The sequence below is a fragment of the Peromyscus californicus genome, unplaced genomic scaffold, assembly GCF_007827085.1.
Source record: "Peromyscus californicus insignis strain IS unplaced genomic scaffold, ASM782708v3 Scaffold_6__1_contigs__length_162567912, whole genome shotgun sequence".
In the NCBI taxonomy this organism is placed as follows: Eukaryota; Metazoa; Chordata; class Mammalia; order Rodentia; family Cricetidae; genus Peromyscus; species Peromyscus californicus.
The window spans coordinates 101,173,458-101,189,123 of NW_026294584.1; the positions used below are offsets into that span (position 1 = coordinate 101,173,458).

The 15,666-nt window shown below is 44.1% G+C and overlaps 1 protein-coding gene across 6 annotated transcripts in view; it reads left to right on the forward strand.

The window, feature by feature from the left end:
* Cfap92 (cilia and flagella associated protein 92 (putative)) overlaps positions 1–15,666 on the forward strand; it is a 55,578-nt gene that overhangs the window by 23,005 nt on the left and 16,907 nt on the right. For 5 of the 6 annotated variants that reach the window (XM_052720109.1, XM_052720113.1, XM_052720112.1 and 2 more), the window contains exons 8-11: positions 1,241–1,393; positions 7,604–7,788; positions 10,699–11,603; positions 14,688–14,882. In XM_052720109.1, the coding sequence (XP_052576069.1) occupies positions 1,241–1,393; positions 7,604–7,788; positions 10,699–11,603; positions 14,688–14,882 (1,438 nt within the window). The remainder of the gene's footprint in view (positions 1–1,240; positions 1,394–7,603; positions 7,789–10,698; positions 11,604–14,687; positions 14,883–15,666) is intronic. The other variant, XM_052720115.1, reaches the window with a different exon arrangement.

Consider the following 15,666-nt stretch of genomic DNA (forward strand, 5'->3'; position numbering starts at 1 on the left):
ACCCAGCGATCCATGTTGAGGGTTTCCCTTTCCCCCTTTCCAGTGCTCAGCCACATTGGCTCTATACCCTTGGCTTCCAATGTGGCTGTGCAGTATTTTAGAGGCTTGCACAGTCCTGACTTTACATGACCTACCTCACACCATCTGCTAGTTATGGATATCAGTGGTAGATGACCTTCCCAGACAGGGTTTATGACATCCTTTGACTTCACTTGTGGTGTCCTGCATTGTGTCAAAGGTATTTCACTGCCTCTTTCTGGTTTATACTATGTTATACACCTGAGAAACTCTTCCGTGGATGATGCCAGTGTAGGCTCAAGAGGCTGTTCGATGATTCTGAAGTTTATTCTGGAGTTCATTTCGGAGATGGTATGAGATAGCCCTGCCATTTCAGCTGCTTAAAATGGCCAGTCTCTGCAACTTGCTGGAAGTCCCTGCTTTCCTGCTGTTTTGAAATGCCCCTTCTGGCTCCAATCAACTCTCCCATGTGTATACCTGAGCCTGGACTCTCTAGACTTTTCCGCTGGCTGTCATGCTCCCCAAGCTAACAGCTTGTGCTGTTGGCTGAGTTCAACTTGAGCTAAGCACTTTTTCCTTTTTTCTGTTTTTATTTTTTATTTATTTTTATTTTTGTGCGTGCGTGCATGTGAAGGCAAGGTCTCATTATGTAGCCCTGGCTGGTCTGGAACTCTGTATGTACAATGGGATGGTTTTAAACTCACCCCTGTGAATCCCCCTGCCTCTGCCTCCTGGGTGCCAGGGTTAAAGGCATGCACCACCAGGCCCGGCTGAGCTGAGCATTTTCCTCTTTGCTCCTGTTCTCTTTCCCAACACACTGCTGTCATTAGACAGATGAGGTATCTAGGGTTAGAAGCCCCTCCCTGCTCCCACGGGAAGGTGGAACTGGGCTTGGAACTTAGCTCAGCCCCATAGCCCGACCTCAGCGCTGTTCTGGGACTTAATGACTTAAGCAGTTGGAGCACAGTACAGTGTCATCACCATGGTGACCTTAGTCTCAGAGGGGTTGGGAACACCCTCACTCCATACCTGCCAATAGCTGATGATGGCTTGTCACCTAAGCTTAGCTATCCCTCTGGTTGTGAGGAAGAGACAGCAGTACAAAAGATAACCCTGATTTCTAGAAGCTTCCAGAACCTTCCTGATCTCTATATCATATGTGAATATGCATATCGAAGCATGGCAAATCCCTTCTTAACATTTGTTTCCTTTGGTTCTAAAGTAAAAGGGAAAGACTCAGAGGCGAAGAAGAAAAGTCCAAAGAAAGTGAAGAAGTATCAGACAGAGGAGGAGGCAGACCCGAAGCTGCCAACAGCAACCGCCTGGAAGCCGAGTGTCTTTTCCATCCAGCTCTCCGTCATGCCTCTCCTTGCTGGTAGCTAACACATACTTAGAATGCTCACCTGTGAGACACTTGTGGTGACTGAGATCTTGCTCTGTCCCTTATTTCTTCCTCACTGTCACCTCAGGAATCTCTCAACTCTACAGAGAAAGAAACACAGGTCTGGGGAGGTTAGCTACCCTGCAACATCACACAGCTTACCAGTGTAGAGTCAGGAGTTCAATGTGAGTGTTTGACTCCAAAGTACAAGGAAACCCGTGAGAATGACTGTCATGGTTTTGTGTGGTAAAGAAGGTGCTGCTCTTTAGTGACTGCTTTCCTACTGGTCCTCCTTGAGGTAAAGGGAACAGAAGGATGCGGTTTTTATGAACCATTTGTGACATTTACTTCTCATGAGAAGCTTCTGTCCATCCACATGATGGGCTTAGGATGGTGTTGGGGGCAGGGGTTTCTCATTGTCACCATGGTTTTCTAGTGAGAAAAAATTGTGCTAAGTAACCTACCCAGCACATACAGGTCAGTAGTGGAGCAAAAATTGGATTGTTTTGACTTGTAAGATTTTCCACATTTTATAAATTATGCTTCCACCTTCTGACAACCAATAAACAGACATTTATTATATTCATATATTTTGATGCAATCTCAGGATACATTTTAGATTAAATTATTATTATTATTATTATTATTATTATTATTATTTTAGTTTTTTGAGATGGGGTCTCTCTATGTAGCTTTGCGCCTTTCCTGGAACTTGCTCGGTAGCCCAGGCTGGCCTCAAACTCACAAAGATCCACCTGGCTCTACCTCCCAAGTGCTGGGATTAAAGGCCACCACCGCCCGGCCTAAATTCTTTTTTTTAAAGAGTAATGTGGGGGGAAATTTTTTTCTTTTCTATTTAGAGAAAGTAATTTCAAACCTTTCCCAAACCATTTTCTGGCTTTTCACTCTCAGGAGGAGTATGCGCCCTCCACTGGCTATTGTAGAGGGGTGCAGGCTGGGTTCTGAGATGGCACCAACCCCCACACCTGTCCAGTCAAAGCGTCACAGAAGACAATGTGTGTACATTGCTCAGTACAGGATCTTGCCAACAGAGGGACTCTGAGTGGCTGGTAGGGAGGTGACAGATCATTGGGAGAGCAGAGATGAACCCCAACCCTTTAGAGCAACTGCAGGTGACGGTCAATTAGAAAGGCCTTGACTCATCATGGCCAGCTGCTTTCAACGTGAAATCATAGCCTGAGATTATCCACTCCAAAACTCATACAATTTTGTTTGGTAAACATTTTCTATTTTAGGTTAGGCCTGAGGTTTTCTATATCATCATAGAAGCTGGTTCCGGGATTTTTGGGAGATCCTGAGCTTGGGTGTGAACTCTTACATTAAAGGAGGGGATCATGTGTGGAGGGCTGGGGTGAGTTAGCAGCCTGGACTTGGAACTTAGCTTAGCCCCATAGCCCAACCTCAGTGCTGTTCTGTGACTCTACAGGGTAAGAGTTCAGAGTCCTTGGGTGATCGCTTAACATGTCTGAAGCTCAGTTTCCTTTCCATAAAGTGACAGCAGCCCCAGAAGAGCGTCTCAAGGATCAAGTGACAGTGATGTCTGTTTAGAGCTCACCTCTCCTTCCTTCACATAGCAGCAGGGTGTTTCCTCTGGGAAATTGGGTCTCATGAGGGTGACTTGGTAAGGGCAGAAGCATTTTTGGTCATCGTAACTGGGAACAGGGTGCTACAGACACCTGTAGGTGCTGCTGCATGTTCTCCACGTGCCCTGGGTGGCAGGGGCAATAGGGGGTATGCCACAGGTGCTCGTCACATTCTCTTCAGATAGCTGTTGAACAACCACAGTTAAAGAGGTGCCTACCCCTCGGCTCCAGGTACCTATACAGATGTCGCCTGCCTTCATTAGCATTTTGTTTTCATTTAGCTGCCTACTGCAACTTGTCCAGTGGGACTGTCTGAAGTGAAGGCCAGGCTCCACGTCTGCTAGCCTCCAGCCACACAGCCACTAAACACTTGAAATGTGGCCAGTATGGAGCAAGAACACAGACAGTGGATACTGTAGTCATGACATAGGTCTAGAACAGTGGCTGCATAGTCAGTCACCTACCTGTGTAGGAGCCACACACTGGACCAGTTATCTCTATGTGGGTGGCACCCATGCACCAGAACTTGATACTATACTCAAAGTGATTCAGAAAATATATACCTTACCTTTAGATGATCAAGATAAAATAAGAAAAATTCAGTACTCTTAGGGAGCTTAGACTTTTGTTTGGAATGTTGGCATTCAACATTCCACCTGTGGGCATTTCCCAGTTTTTCCAGTTCTGAGGATGGACTCCACAGCTTTGGATATACTAGGTAAAACCCCTACTACTGAGCTACATCCTAGCTCTTGATTTTTGGAAACAAGAGTCTTGCTGTGTAGCCCAGGCTGCCCTGGAACTTGAACATCTCCTGCCTCATTCTCTGTGTGCTAGGATCACAAATGATTGCCACCACGTCCAGTATTCTGATTCTTCTTAAAGGCTTTCCCCTGTAGTATGAATCTTTATTTAAAAATTAAATAAATAAAGGCAACTCATATAAAGGAAAATATTTAACTGGGGGCTTGCTTACAGTTTCAGAGGTTTAGTTCATTATCATCATGGCGAGAAGCATGGCAGCATGCAAGCAGACATGGTGTTGGAGAAGCAGCTGAGAGTTCTACATTTGAATCCACAGACAGGAGGAAAGGAGAGAGCCACTGGTCCTGGCTTGGACTTTTGAAACCTCAAAGCCCGCCCCAGTGGCATACTTTCTCCAACAAGGCCACACCTCTGACCTTCTTAAGTAGTGCCACTCCCTGGTGACTAAGCATTCAAATATATGCACCTATGGTGGCCGTTCTTATTAAACCACCACATTCCACTCCCTGGCCTCCATAGATTTGTAGTCATATCATAATGCAAAAAATAAATAAATAAATAAATGCAATCAGTCCAACTTCAAAAGTCCACATAGTTTATCAGAGTTTCAGCACCATTTAAAATTTAAAGTTCAAAATCTTTGAGACTCATAGCAATCTAACTGTAACTTCATGTAAAATCAAAATAAAAAAGCAGATCATATACTTCCAACATACAATGGCAAGGAATATACATTGCCATTCAACTAGGGAGGAAAAGGGAGCATAGTGAGGAAATACTGGACCAAAGTAAAACTGAAAACCAACAGAGAAACCTTGAAATTCTGCATCTCCATGACTCAGGCCAAAGTGCTCTTCACATTTCCAAGTCCTTCCAGCATTGCTGACTGCAACACGCTTCTCTCCCTTGGACTGCTTCCACTCCCACTCTGAAACTCTCCTCAGCAGGTATCCCACGACTTTGGCATCTCCAACGTCTTGGTGTCTTCAGTACAATCCAGGCTTCACCCTCACAGCTTCACACAATGGCCTCTTTGGGCCTCCATGAAGGAACACCTCTGACACATGCCTGTCCTCAGCATTTTTCCTTAGTCACGGGGGAGAGTCCATGAACCCTTCCTGGTATTCTTGACTCTAAAGCCAGGACCAGGTGGCTGAAGCTACTAAGTTCTGCTGCTTGCTGGGTCTGGAACTTGGATCCCTTGTTCAGTTACATTTATATCAGTGTTCTGTTCCACCCCTTGCCAACTTGACACACAATCATATTTCTTCATGGTTTCCTTTACTGCTTAAGCTTTCTTTAATTCTTTTTCACAAGTTGGAAGCTTAGCTGGGTGGGGTCTTGCTCTGTGGTCACCACTCCCTTTATTCCATATAGCACTAGGCTTTTCTTTAAGCTTTTTAATCTCCTTAAGCACTGGACTTTGCTTCATTACATTTTCTGGTGTTCTTTTTCTCCTCAAACTGTGCATTTTATACTTCTCCTTGCCCCATTTTCTCCTTTTCATTGTGTATCTGCATTAGGAGTGACTACTAGCAAATGACACAGTCAATAAATACTAGGTTGACTTGAAATCTCCTCTGCCAAAGTCCTCAATCCCAAACTCTTCAATTTCGCTTCAGGCAGATTTTTAGGACAAGGGCAAAAAAGCGGCCACATTCTTTGTCAAAGTATCACAAGAATGGACTCTAGGCCACTTACTAATATTCTTCCCCTCTAAAACTACTTGAGTTGAGCTGTTATAATTTACATTAGTCTCAACAATCACTGTCTTCTAGGATCCTACTAGTACGGCCCATTAAATACCACTTAAAATGTTCAACTGTTTTTCTAATATAAAGTCCCTAACTCTACATTCCACCAAAAAAGAGGATAGCCAAGCCTATGTATATTTTTATATACATTGTAAACTATTTTATTTGAATTAGTTTTATTGTGAACCTATTGCTTTAAACTATAGTATTCTAAGACTGAAACCGTGCTGTGGCTGCTGGCTCCACCCACTTTAGCTTTTTCACATGGCGGTGGTACGTTTTCTGCCAGCTCTGGGAGCCATCAACTCTCAGAAATAGTGGGTCTATGTTTCTATCAAAGCAGCGTGTATCCCAGAAACCTCTTTTTGTTTTGTACTGTCAAAGGCTAAATCTACCACGCAGCTTAATGTGTCACTTGTAGAGGCCTCATTGTTGCCATACTGTAGGTCGAGTGCACATGCCAGGAACCTGCCATAGATAGTAGCTCAAACATGCACACTGTAGCTAACTTGAAAGAGACAACTAGGAACTATTTTTAGCTCTGTTTTAGAATCTTTTTACTCAGGTTTCAGGTTTAGGAAACTCTTGCTCCACGTTGGGTGCCATTTGTAGGTGGAGAATTTCTCTCCAGGTTCCACCAAGTCCCGCCAGTCCCAGAGCCCACTTATAAAATAAACACACAGACTCTTACATTATTTAAACTGCTTGGCCATTAGCTCAGGCCCATCATTGTCTAGCTCTTACTCTTATATTTAGCCCATTTCTATTAATCTATACTTTGCCATGTGGCTTGTGGCTTACTGGTACCTTACATCTTGCTTGTCCTGGCGGCGGCTCCAGGCCGTCTCCTTCTCCGCTTTCCTGTTTCTTCAATTCTCTCTGTTAGTCCTGCCTATACTTCCTGTCTGGCTACCGGCCAATCAGTGTTTATTTATACAGAGCGATATCCACAACAGTAACTATCAGATATACAACTACAAATGCATTATATATTTAACCAGGTCATAATTTTGCCTAACAGGATATAACTATCCCATGTACAACTGAAAACACATTATAGATTTAGAAAAGGTGGCAATGTCCCTTGAGGGACATTCTTTTAGTATCTCAAACTTAAATATGGTAACCACTGATACCACCTTAATTGATGTTACATTGCATGATAAAAAAAATTTGAGGAAAGAAAACACAAATATTTGTACAAACACATTATTATAGAAATACAACAAACATTCATGTCAATTATAATCCTCTTTTCTGCCACTGGTCATGTGACCCCAGTTGGTGTTTATAACTACCTTCCTCTACTACCCATTCTATATTTCCTCCATCCTCAGCGAACACCTCAGCAGGTCTTAATTGCTTTCTTGGATGAGTGGCCCACACCTTCATTCCTAATGGTCTGTACCCCTTTCATTCTGCCTAGATTAGGTTGTTGTAGTTACCCATTGACTTTAATCCCAGGACATGGTAGCCCAAAAAGATCTCCTGCACTCCAGGCATAATCTTTCTTACCTCCTTTGTGGAGAAGCAATCCAATTTCCCCTTGGTAATCTGGATCAGTACATTTCCTAACACTGTTATTCCTTTCTTAGCCTGTAGGTTTCAGGCTATTAGAAGCCCAAAGTGGCTTTGGTGGGGGGTGTGAGGGTGGTGTCTGAGCTTCCAGACCAATGGAATGTTATGTCTTCTAGAAGTCATGCCAGAACAGTAGTATTTAGTTTTATCCTGACCCTGGGCTATCTAGTCTCAGGTTCTTAGCCACCCAAGTAGCATTGAGTATAGGTCTCATCTCATGGAGTGGGCCTTAAATCAGATATTGCTGGTGACTCCCACAAGCTTTGTACCACCATTGCTCTAGCATACCATGCAGGCAGGACGCCATTGTAAATCCAAGGTTTTGTAGCTGCCTTGGTATTTGCATTTCTCTTTTGGTAGCCGCAGAGTACCTTCCTATACCAAAGATGCTAGCACCCCTTGTGGTTATGAATTTATCATCAGCTCTTGTCACACTTCTGACGAGAACCTGCTTCTGGCCATCGTGGGTTAAGGGGGCTAATGCTGTGTATGTTTCCTTCTAGGCTGGCAAACGGTCATCAGCCGTGGCAGTGAGAAGTCTGCCGACATTTTAGATTGCTTTTTGACTTTAAAAACCGAAGTTCCTATCATGACTGAAGAGCAAAAACAAGACTTGAACCCCTTGACCATAAAGATCAGGTGTGCCTCTTGCCTTCCGATCCAGCCTTTATCCATTCATGACCTGGAGGTAAGAATGAATGCCTGCTTTTCTCATTAAGAACACCTCCTTATCCCACTCAGGTGGCTACTGTGTGTCATCTAATCTTTCAGGTGCTCAATCCAAGAAACATCACCCACAGCTTACCATTTAGGATTCTGTAGAGAGACATAAAAAGATGAGGTTCCTGAGAGTTGGAACCACTCAACCTGAGACTTTTCACTGCTCCCTAAGTGTGCTACAAATGGAGATCACTGACCTGTTCAGAAATGTGTGGGCTTCCCTGTCACAGCAGCAGCACCCAGATATGTACTTGCTGTTGTAAACCCTCCAGGCTCAGTGCTGCTGTGTATCCAAGGAGTTCCCTCTTTCTTCTCTAGATCATGGTTTCTAGGACTGTTTTCCTCTTCTTCTATTTGCTCTTTGGTTTGGCTGAAACACATTCTTTAGTATGTATCCCACCACCACATTATTTCACGTTCAAAAATATCTTCATATTCCATATTCTCATACTTGGGAAACTGGCTTAGTGTCTTAGTTTGCTTTCTAATGCCATGATAAAACACTGAGTAAATCAATTTGTGGAGGGAAGGGTTCATTATATCTTAAAAGTTAGAGTCCATCATTAAGGGAAACCTGGGAAGGAGCTCAAACAGGAATCTGGAGGCAGGAACTGAAGCAGAGGCCACAGAGGAACACTGCTTACTGACTTGCTCTCCATGGCTTGCTCAGCCTGATATCTTTATTTATTTTTTCTTTTCTTTTATTATGTTTTGAGACAGGGTCTCTCTGTGTAGCTCTGACTGTCCTGGAACTCTATGTAGACCAGGATGTCTCAGCCTGCTTTCTTGTATAACATAGGACCACCCACAGTAGGCGTAGGTTGGGTCCTCCCACATCAATCATTAATCAAGAAAATGCCCTACAGTCTTGCTTACAGGCCAATCTGATAGAGGAATGTCCTCAAATGATATTCCAGCTCCCCTGATGACTCCAGTTTGTGACAAATTGATAAAACCCAAAAGAAACCAAACCAAACTAATCAAAGTAGAAGCAACTAGCCAACACAGTTGGGTTTAGACTCATTGGTTAAAAATCAATGCTTCAGCGTTTTGAAGGCATTTCCTCAAAGACTGTAGGATCTTTTTTTTTTTTCTGCCTTTTGAAGCTATGACGTGTGGTGATTTGAATGAATGTCTCCCACAGTCTCAGGAAGTTGAATGCTTGGTTCTCAGCTGGTGGGTCTACTCAAGGAGGTTTAGGAGATGTGGAGGAAGCTTGTTGGAAGAAATACATCACGGGAGTGGGCTTCGAGAGTCCAAAGACTCCATGCCATTCCCCGTTCACCCTTTTTGCTTCCTGTTTGTGGTTTCAATGTGAGTTCCCAGTGTGCTGCTTCAACCACCAGGCCTGCCTGATGTCAAGCTTCCCTGTCATGACAATGCTGGGCCCCTGTCCTGCCCTCTGGAATTGTAATCGCCAATCATCCTTTCTAGAAGTTGCCTTACTCACAATAAGCATCATGAGTTTGTCACAGCAATGGAAAATTAACTAACACATGATGTATCTTAGTGTGAGTATATTCACATAGATACATTGTATTTTTCTAAAAGATAAATTCACATACATTATACATTTCTTCTGAAATGTAAGTATATAAGAAGTTACCGGATTAAGTTTAAAAAATCCTTTTCCCGGAAGGATGGCCTTGAAACCACAGGTCTCTCTGTGCTGGCTGACATGGCTAACCCTTGCTGGTACTGCTTTGTACTCTCCACTGAGTTCCCAGAAAAGGCAGGCTCATCCTTCGTCTTTCGTTTGCGTTTGCTAGAATGTCTTACAAGCGGAAGCTACACTAGCCGTCTTTTAAAGCATGGTCGCTAGAAACAAAGGATCTGAGTTTTCTTCTCAGTGAACAAGTATCCGTTTCACTTCATCCCTGGCACGCATCTTCACTGGTTTGGTATTCTAAATTGATGAGGTCTTCTTTTAGCATTGTACCTCTCTTCTTGCCTCTGTGACTGCTCTTCTCCTGGTGTGACAGGTCATCATTTCCTGGTTGCTTTTAAGATTTTCTTGCCCACCCCCACCCCCACCCCTGCTTTTTTGAAAATAGAACCAAACAGAACAGTTCAGTGAGGACGTGTCTGGATGTGAGCTTTTGGGGTTAAGCCTGATTGGATGGACTGAGTGTCTTGAGCCTTGAGATTACGTCTTTTCCAAAGTGAAGCAATTTCCAAGTATTACTCCTTTTGATTGCTTTTGTATGTCCTTTCTGCTCTCTTTTCCTGGGACTCTGATGGTACAAATAGTACATTACTGTAATTGTCTCACAGAATTCTTTCCTTTTCCTTGTTAGTCTTTCATAGTTCTATGCTCTCTCTTTAAGTTCACCTCTTTTTCCTTTGTTGTCTCCATTTTGTTTTCAGGACTATCCAGTGAGATTTTAATCTCTTGTTTGGTGTCTGCTGGTTCTTCGTTGTCCTTTCTGCCAAGACTTGTGACCTTGGCAGACACTCTGAATAGAGTCCGCTGTTACTTCTTGTAATATGGCCACAATAGCACACTTTAAACCCTCACATTTCCAACCTCTGAGTCATCTTAGAGTTGGTATCTGCTGATATTCTCTTTCCTGGCTTTTTGTGTGTCATGTAATTCTGGATCGTGTCGTAGACATTTTGGAATGCCATATTATAAGATACTGTGTCTTGTCTGAGTCCTTGGAGAATACTTTTCATTGTTTTATTATAAAATGTTTTTGGCTAGGGTCAAGCTGAAAATTCCAATTTACCTGCACACAGGTGGAGTGTGACCTGCTGTCTCTGCTCTCTTGGAGAGGCTGTGCACACAGGTGGAGTGTAACTTGTTGTTCCCCTGCTCTCTTGGAGAGGCTGTGCACACAGGTGGAGTGTAATGTGTTGTTCCCCTGCTTTCTTGTAGAAGCTGTGCACCCCTGTGTACTGCAGATACCAGTTCCACAATACTCCAGTTCATGAGACCAAGAGGGAGCCCCATGGGACTCATGTATTTTTCCAGGATATCAATGTCATCTTCCTTGGGGCCATGCACCCCAGTGACCTGAGGGAATACCTGGAAGGGCCCCCTATGGTGGTTGAAGTCCATGACAGGGACCAAAAGTCAGAGGAGTACTCCCGGAAACCTGCCCTGTTTGGAGAGGACCCTGTGGATTCGTACTTCAATCTCCAAGCTTTCATCTCTCCCAAAGACACAGAGAATAACCCTTTTGAGTCCCAGAATAAGACATGGGACCCTTATGGGGTTGCCCGGGTCAGCTTTGCTGACCTCCTCCTTGGTCATAAGTTCTTGAACGTGGTTGTCCCCATCCATAACTGTGAGCCAAAGTCTGCCAGCCGGAACCAGGATAGGAGGAAGAAAAAGTCTGTAGGATTCCGGGCCCCCACAGATGTCCTCCAGCACAGCTCAATACCCACGGGCAACTACCTGGAGGCCAACTCTCTACTCAAGCTCCGAGTGGACATCGCAGTGCCCCTGAGTGCTTGGTTCACAGCTCCTGAGTTTGACCTCATGGGTAACCAGTTCGGCCGCATCATTTTTGTGTTCAACACCAAGAAGCTGGTCCTCCTACAGGACCTGCTGCAGGACATCACCATGATCAATGCCAAAGCCCTGGACCTGGACAGTTATCCTGCCCAGGACATCCAGCAGATCCTGTCGGCCTTCAGGGTGCGTGTGAGGATCCAAAAGCAACAGAACCTAGATGTGCTCACTGGCTTCCATCTGCTGGATGGAAAGATCCATCTTTTTATTCTAGAAGGCTTGGCAGAACACGGCTTGAGGCGGCTGTGGGACAGTTACCAGAGCAGGTAGGCAGACTCTGTCACCTTCAAAGTAAAGCCATGGCATTCTGGATACAGGGCAAATGGAGTAGGTGTTTCAAAGTCAAGGTCAAATTCAATGTCCTCTAGATACTGACAACAGGCAGACCTAGCTGTCTTAGTGGAAAGGGGAAATTCAGGATTGGGCTAGTAAGGAAATTTAGGGCTGGCTCAGTAGATATAGGTATTTTCTGTGTAATCCTAGTGCCCTGAGTTAAACACAGAACTCACATGCAGGCGAAAGGAAAGAACTAACTCTATGAAGTTGTTCTCTGACCTCCATGCCATGCCATGGTGCACACACAATAATACATAAACTTTTTTTCTTTTTCTTTTTCAAGACAGGGTTTCTTTGTGTAACAGCCCTAGCTGTCCTGGAACTCACTCTGTAGACCAGGCTGGCCTCAGATTCACAGAGATCTGCCTGCCTCTGCCTCCCAAGTGCTGGGATTAAAGGTGTGGCAATGCGTAAACATTTTTAAATGAAACAAAAATTGGGGTGATTTAGAACATGGCACTTGGAGAGGGTTCCTTGTGTGCTGGGTTTTACTTGTTTGAGGAATAGGATTCTCAATTCCTATTGAGGGCAGATTTCATGACCCCAGACCTCATGTACTAACATCAAGAGGCCAGAAGTTGTTTCTGTCTACCCAAGAGGGGACCTTACCACTGTGGGGCTTGTCCTGATGTGCTGACAAGCTGAGAGACACCAGAGAAACACATGGCTTCTCTGCTTCTCTTTAGATGTATACCTAAGACAACCAAAAACTTATATCCACACCAAAGTCTGTAAATGAATGTATAGTATATAATAGTCAAAAAGTAGAAATCAAATGTCTTTCAACTGATCATCAAAATGTGGACTGTAGTATGATCTGCAGTAAGACATGTAATGTAAAACAGAGTAAGACTCTATTTCAAAAAGGAAAAAAAAAGCAGATAAGCACAAACAGGTATCTATAGTAGAAAAAATAGTAGAAAAGGATATTTTTCAATAAATGGTGTTTGGACAATTTTTTTTCTCCATAGGAAAAGGAAAGTAAGTTCCTTTCAAGCCACTCATAAAAACAAACTCAGCTATTTAAAAAGAAAATCTAAGCTGGTCAGTGGTGGTGCATGCCTTTAATTCCAGCACTTGGGAGGCAGAGGCAGGTGCATCTCTGTGAGTTTGAGGCCAGCCTGGTCTACAGATCAAGTTCCAGAACAGCCATGGCTACACAGAGAGACTCTGTCTTGAAAAGCAAAAACAAAAACAAGCAAGAAAAAAACTATATAGTTTTTTTAAAAAAATGACTTAATATTTTGATTAAATTTATTTTATTTCATTTTATGTGTATGAGTGTTTTACCTGCATGCATGTCTGTGCACCCTGTGTGTGCAGTGCCCATGGAAGACAGAAGAGGGTGCTGGATCCCTTAGAACTGGAGTTCCAGGTGGTTAAGAGTCACCGTGTGGATGCTGAGACCCAAACTCAGGTCCTCTGCAAGATCAATAAGCACTCTTAACCACTGAGTCAGCTCTCTGGCCCCTCTATGTAGGTTTTAAACTTTTCATTTTGAGGTAATTATATATTAACAAGACACTAAAAAATATGACCAAGAGGCCCTCTGTAACCCTTACAAACTTCGCTCTGATAGGAAAGCTAACACAGGTTTCTGACAGTGCCGTGTGAGCATGCTGCACATGAAGTCTGTCACATATGAGTTATGCAACCCCTATAATCAAGGCACAGAATTATTTGCCACCTCAGAGAATTTCCTCCTGTTGCTATAGTAATCAAGTGTACCCTCTATAACTGTCCTTAATTCCCAGCAACCATGAATTTGTTCATCCTATACTTTTGTTATTTTGAAAATTCTACACTAAATTTCAGGTGCCAAATATTCTTTGATCACTTACAGAAGCACAACTGATTTGCATAAGCTCATAAATCAACTTATTGAATGAAAGAGTTGTTCATCTTTATTCTGGTACATTCTGTGGTATTTTCTGCATAGGCTATCATGTTAAGAGGGGTGACTTCTCCCCCTTTTCAGTCTGTATGCTTTTGTTTCCAGGTGCTGGATGGGATCTGTAGTTCTCTTTTTCTGTGATTGATTAAGCACAGCTAGCTAGACTATAATGATCTGATCTTTAAAAAAAGAATTTTTTTTTGAGAGAAAAAGTTTCCCTTTGAACCTGGGCTGTCCTGAAACTCAGTAGCTTAGGCTGTTTTCAAGTCTGCACTTTCTGAGTTCTGGGGTTGCAGATGTGAACCACCACGCTCATATTTTTGTTAAATCAATTTTTGAAAATTTAAATGACAATTAAGAAAACACACTCATGACATCAGACTAGAGAAAAATTTCTTCAATAAGGTACAAAGAATAGAGAGAATGATACTTTTTTTGCTACACTAAAAGGAGTAATTTTTGTTCAACAAAACATTATAAATTTTTGAAAATAAAAGCAACAAACTGAAAATATTTACAGTGTATGGAACAAAGTTGCAATCCTGACTGCATAAAGAAGTCCCATGTTGAGCATAGTGTGCATGTGGCCTGTGGTCCCAGCACTCAGGAAGGGGATACAGGAAAGGATCATGATGAAGCCATGCTGGGCTGCCAAGAGAAACTGTAAACAGAAGTCCTATGAATCAGTATGACAGCAATAAAAACATCTATGTGGAAAGCTTGGCAAATGACCCAAACACTTCACAAAGGAGGAACTATAGTGACCAAGGAGAGGTTCCTGGGGGAACAGGAGGTTGGGCACAGATCACACCAGGTTTTAAGGAGTAGGAGCAGCACCCAGGGCACTCACAGGGTGGTCTGTATTTAGGAACTCTGCCAGGTTGCTACGGCTGGAGTACCAAGATCAGGGAGAAGACACAGGAGCAGGAATGTGGGCAGCCAGCCTCAGCCACCACCGCTCTCACAGTCCCAGGCTGGGTCTACCAAGTGTGTTTACTACCATTACATTCTATTCGTTGCTTTTAAACAAATAAGAATAAGAGAAAACACCTGCTAGTCAGAGCAAAGGCATCAAGTGTTCCCAGGACCCATGGGCAATGCTGATCCTCCTTCTTTCTAGGGTTACTACCTCTAATCAAGTACCATGCAAGGTGCTCTATGACTCCAGGTTGCTCTTCCGCAATCGCCTGTATGCTGACCTGGAGACCATTCTGTACCATGTACATTTGTTCAGGCCTGTGTCGCTGCTCCTGCGGTACCCAGCGCTCTATGTTCGTGGGGCTGTGCCACGCATGGCTTTTCAGGCACTGGTCAGGTGAGTGTGGATGGGACAGGAGGGGCATCCCACTATCTGGAGGCCAGGTGGGCCATAGGGACAGCAGACAAGAATGCCCTGAATTTTCCAGGCTCCAGGAGAAACAGATGCAGATTCTCTTGAGATATAGCAAAGCATGTTAGCGGGAAGAGGAGTTACCACTAGACTGAGCAACTCTGCTCTGTCTGCTCCCCTGGGAACATTCTGGAAGAATCTGAGGAGGGAGCAGCTGGTCAAAACATAATTTCCAGTGAGAACTGGGGATATGGACTGCAACATCGGCTGGAGCCTTTCCTTTGACCCAGCACTTCCCTTTGCTTCTGCCCTGAGCCCCGTCCCACACTCCCTCTCTATTGCTGAGAAAGCCTGTTGCCAAAGAGCCAGCTCTCGCGTTAAATGTCCCCTTTGCTACGCCCTCCCTGCCTGTCAGCTTTGCTTTTGTTCCAGGTGTCCTGAGGGTTTCACCATCCCTCTGCAGACCAACTTTGACTGACAGGTGCTGGAACCTGGTGAGATCCCAGTTCAAAAGGAACTGGGCATGTGGAACAAGTGATGCAGGGGTGCTGGCTGGGTAGGCAGTCCAGCGATGCAGGGGTGCTGGGTGGGCAGTCCAGCGATGCAGGGGTGCTGGGCAGGCAGTCCTTGTGCATCCCTTGGGGCCCAGCAGAGCAGCAGAGCATCAGGGGAGGTAGTACAGAGTGACCTTGAAGAGCCGCTGGCCTTTACCCTGACAGCCTCTCCTAAGCATGGGAGATCTGACCTCAGCTAGTGCTGCTGAATCAGT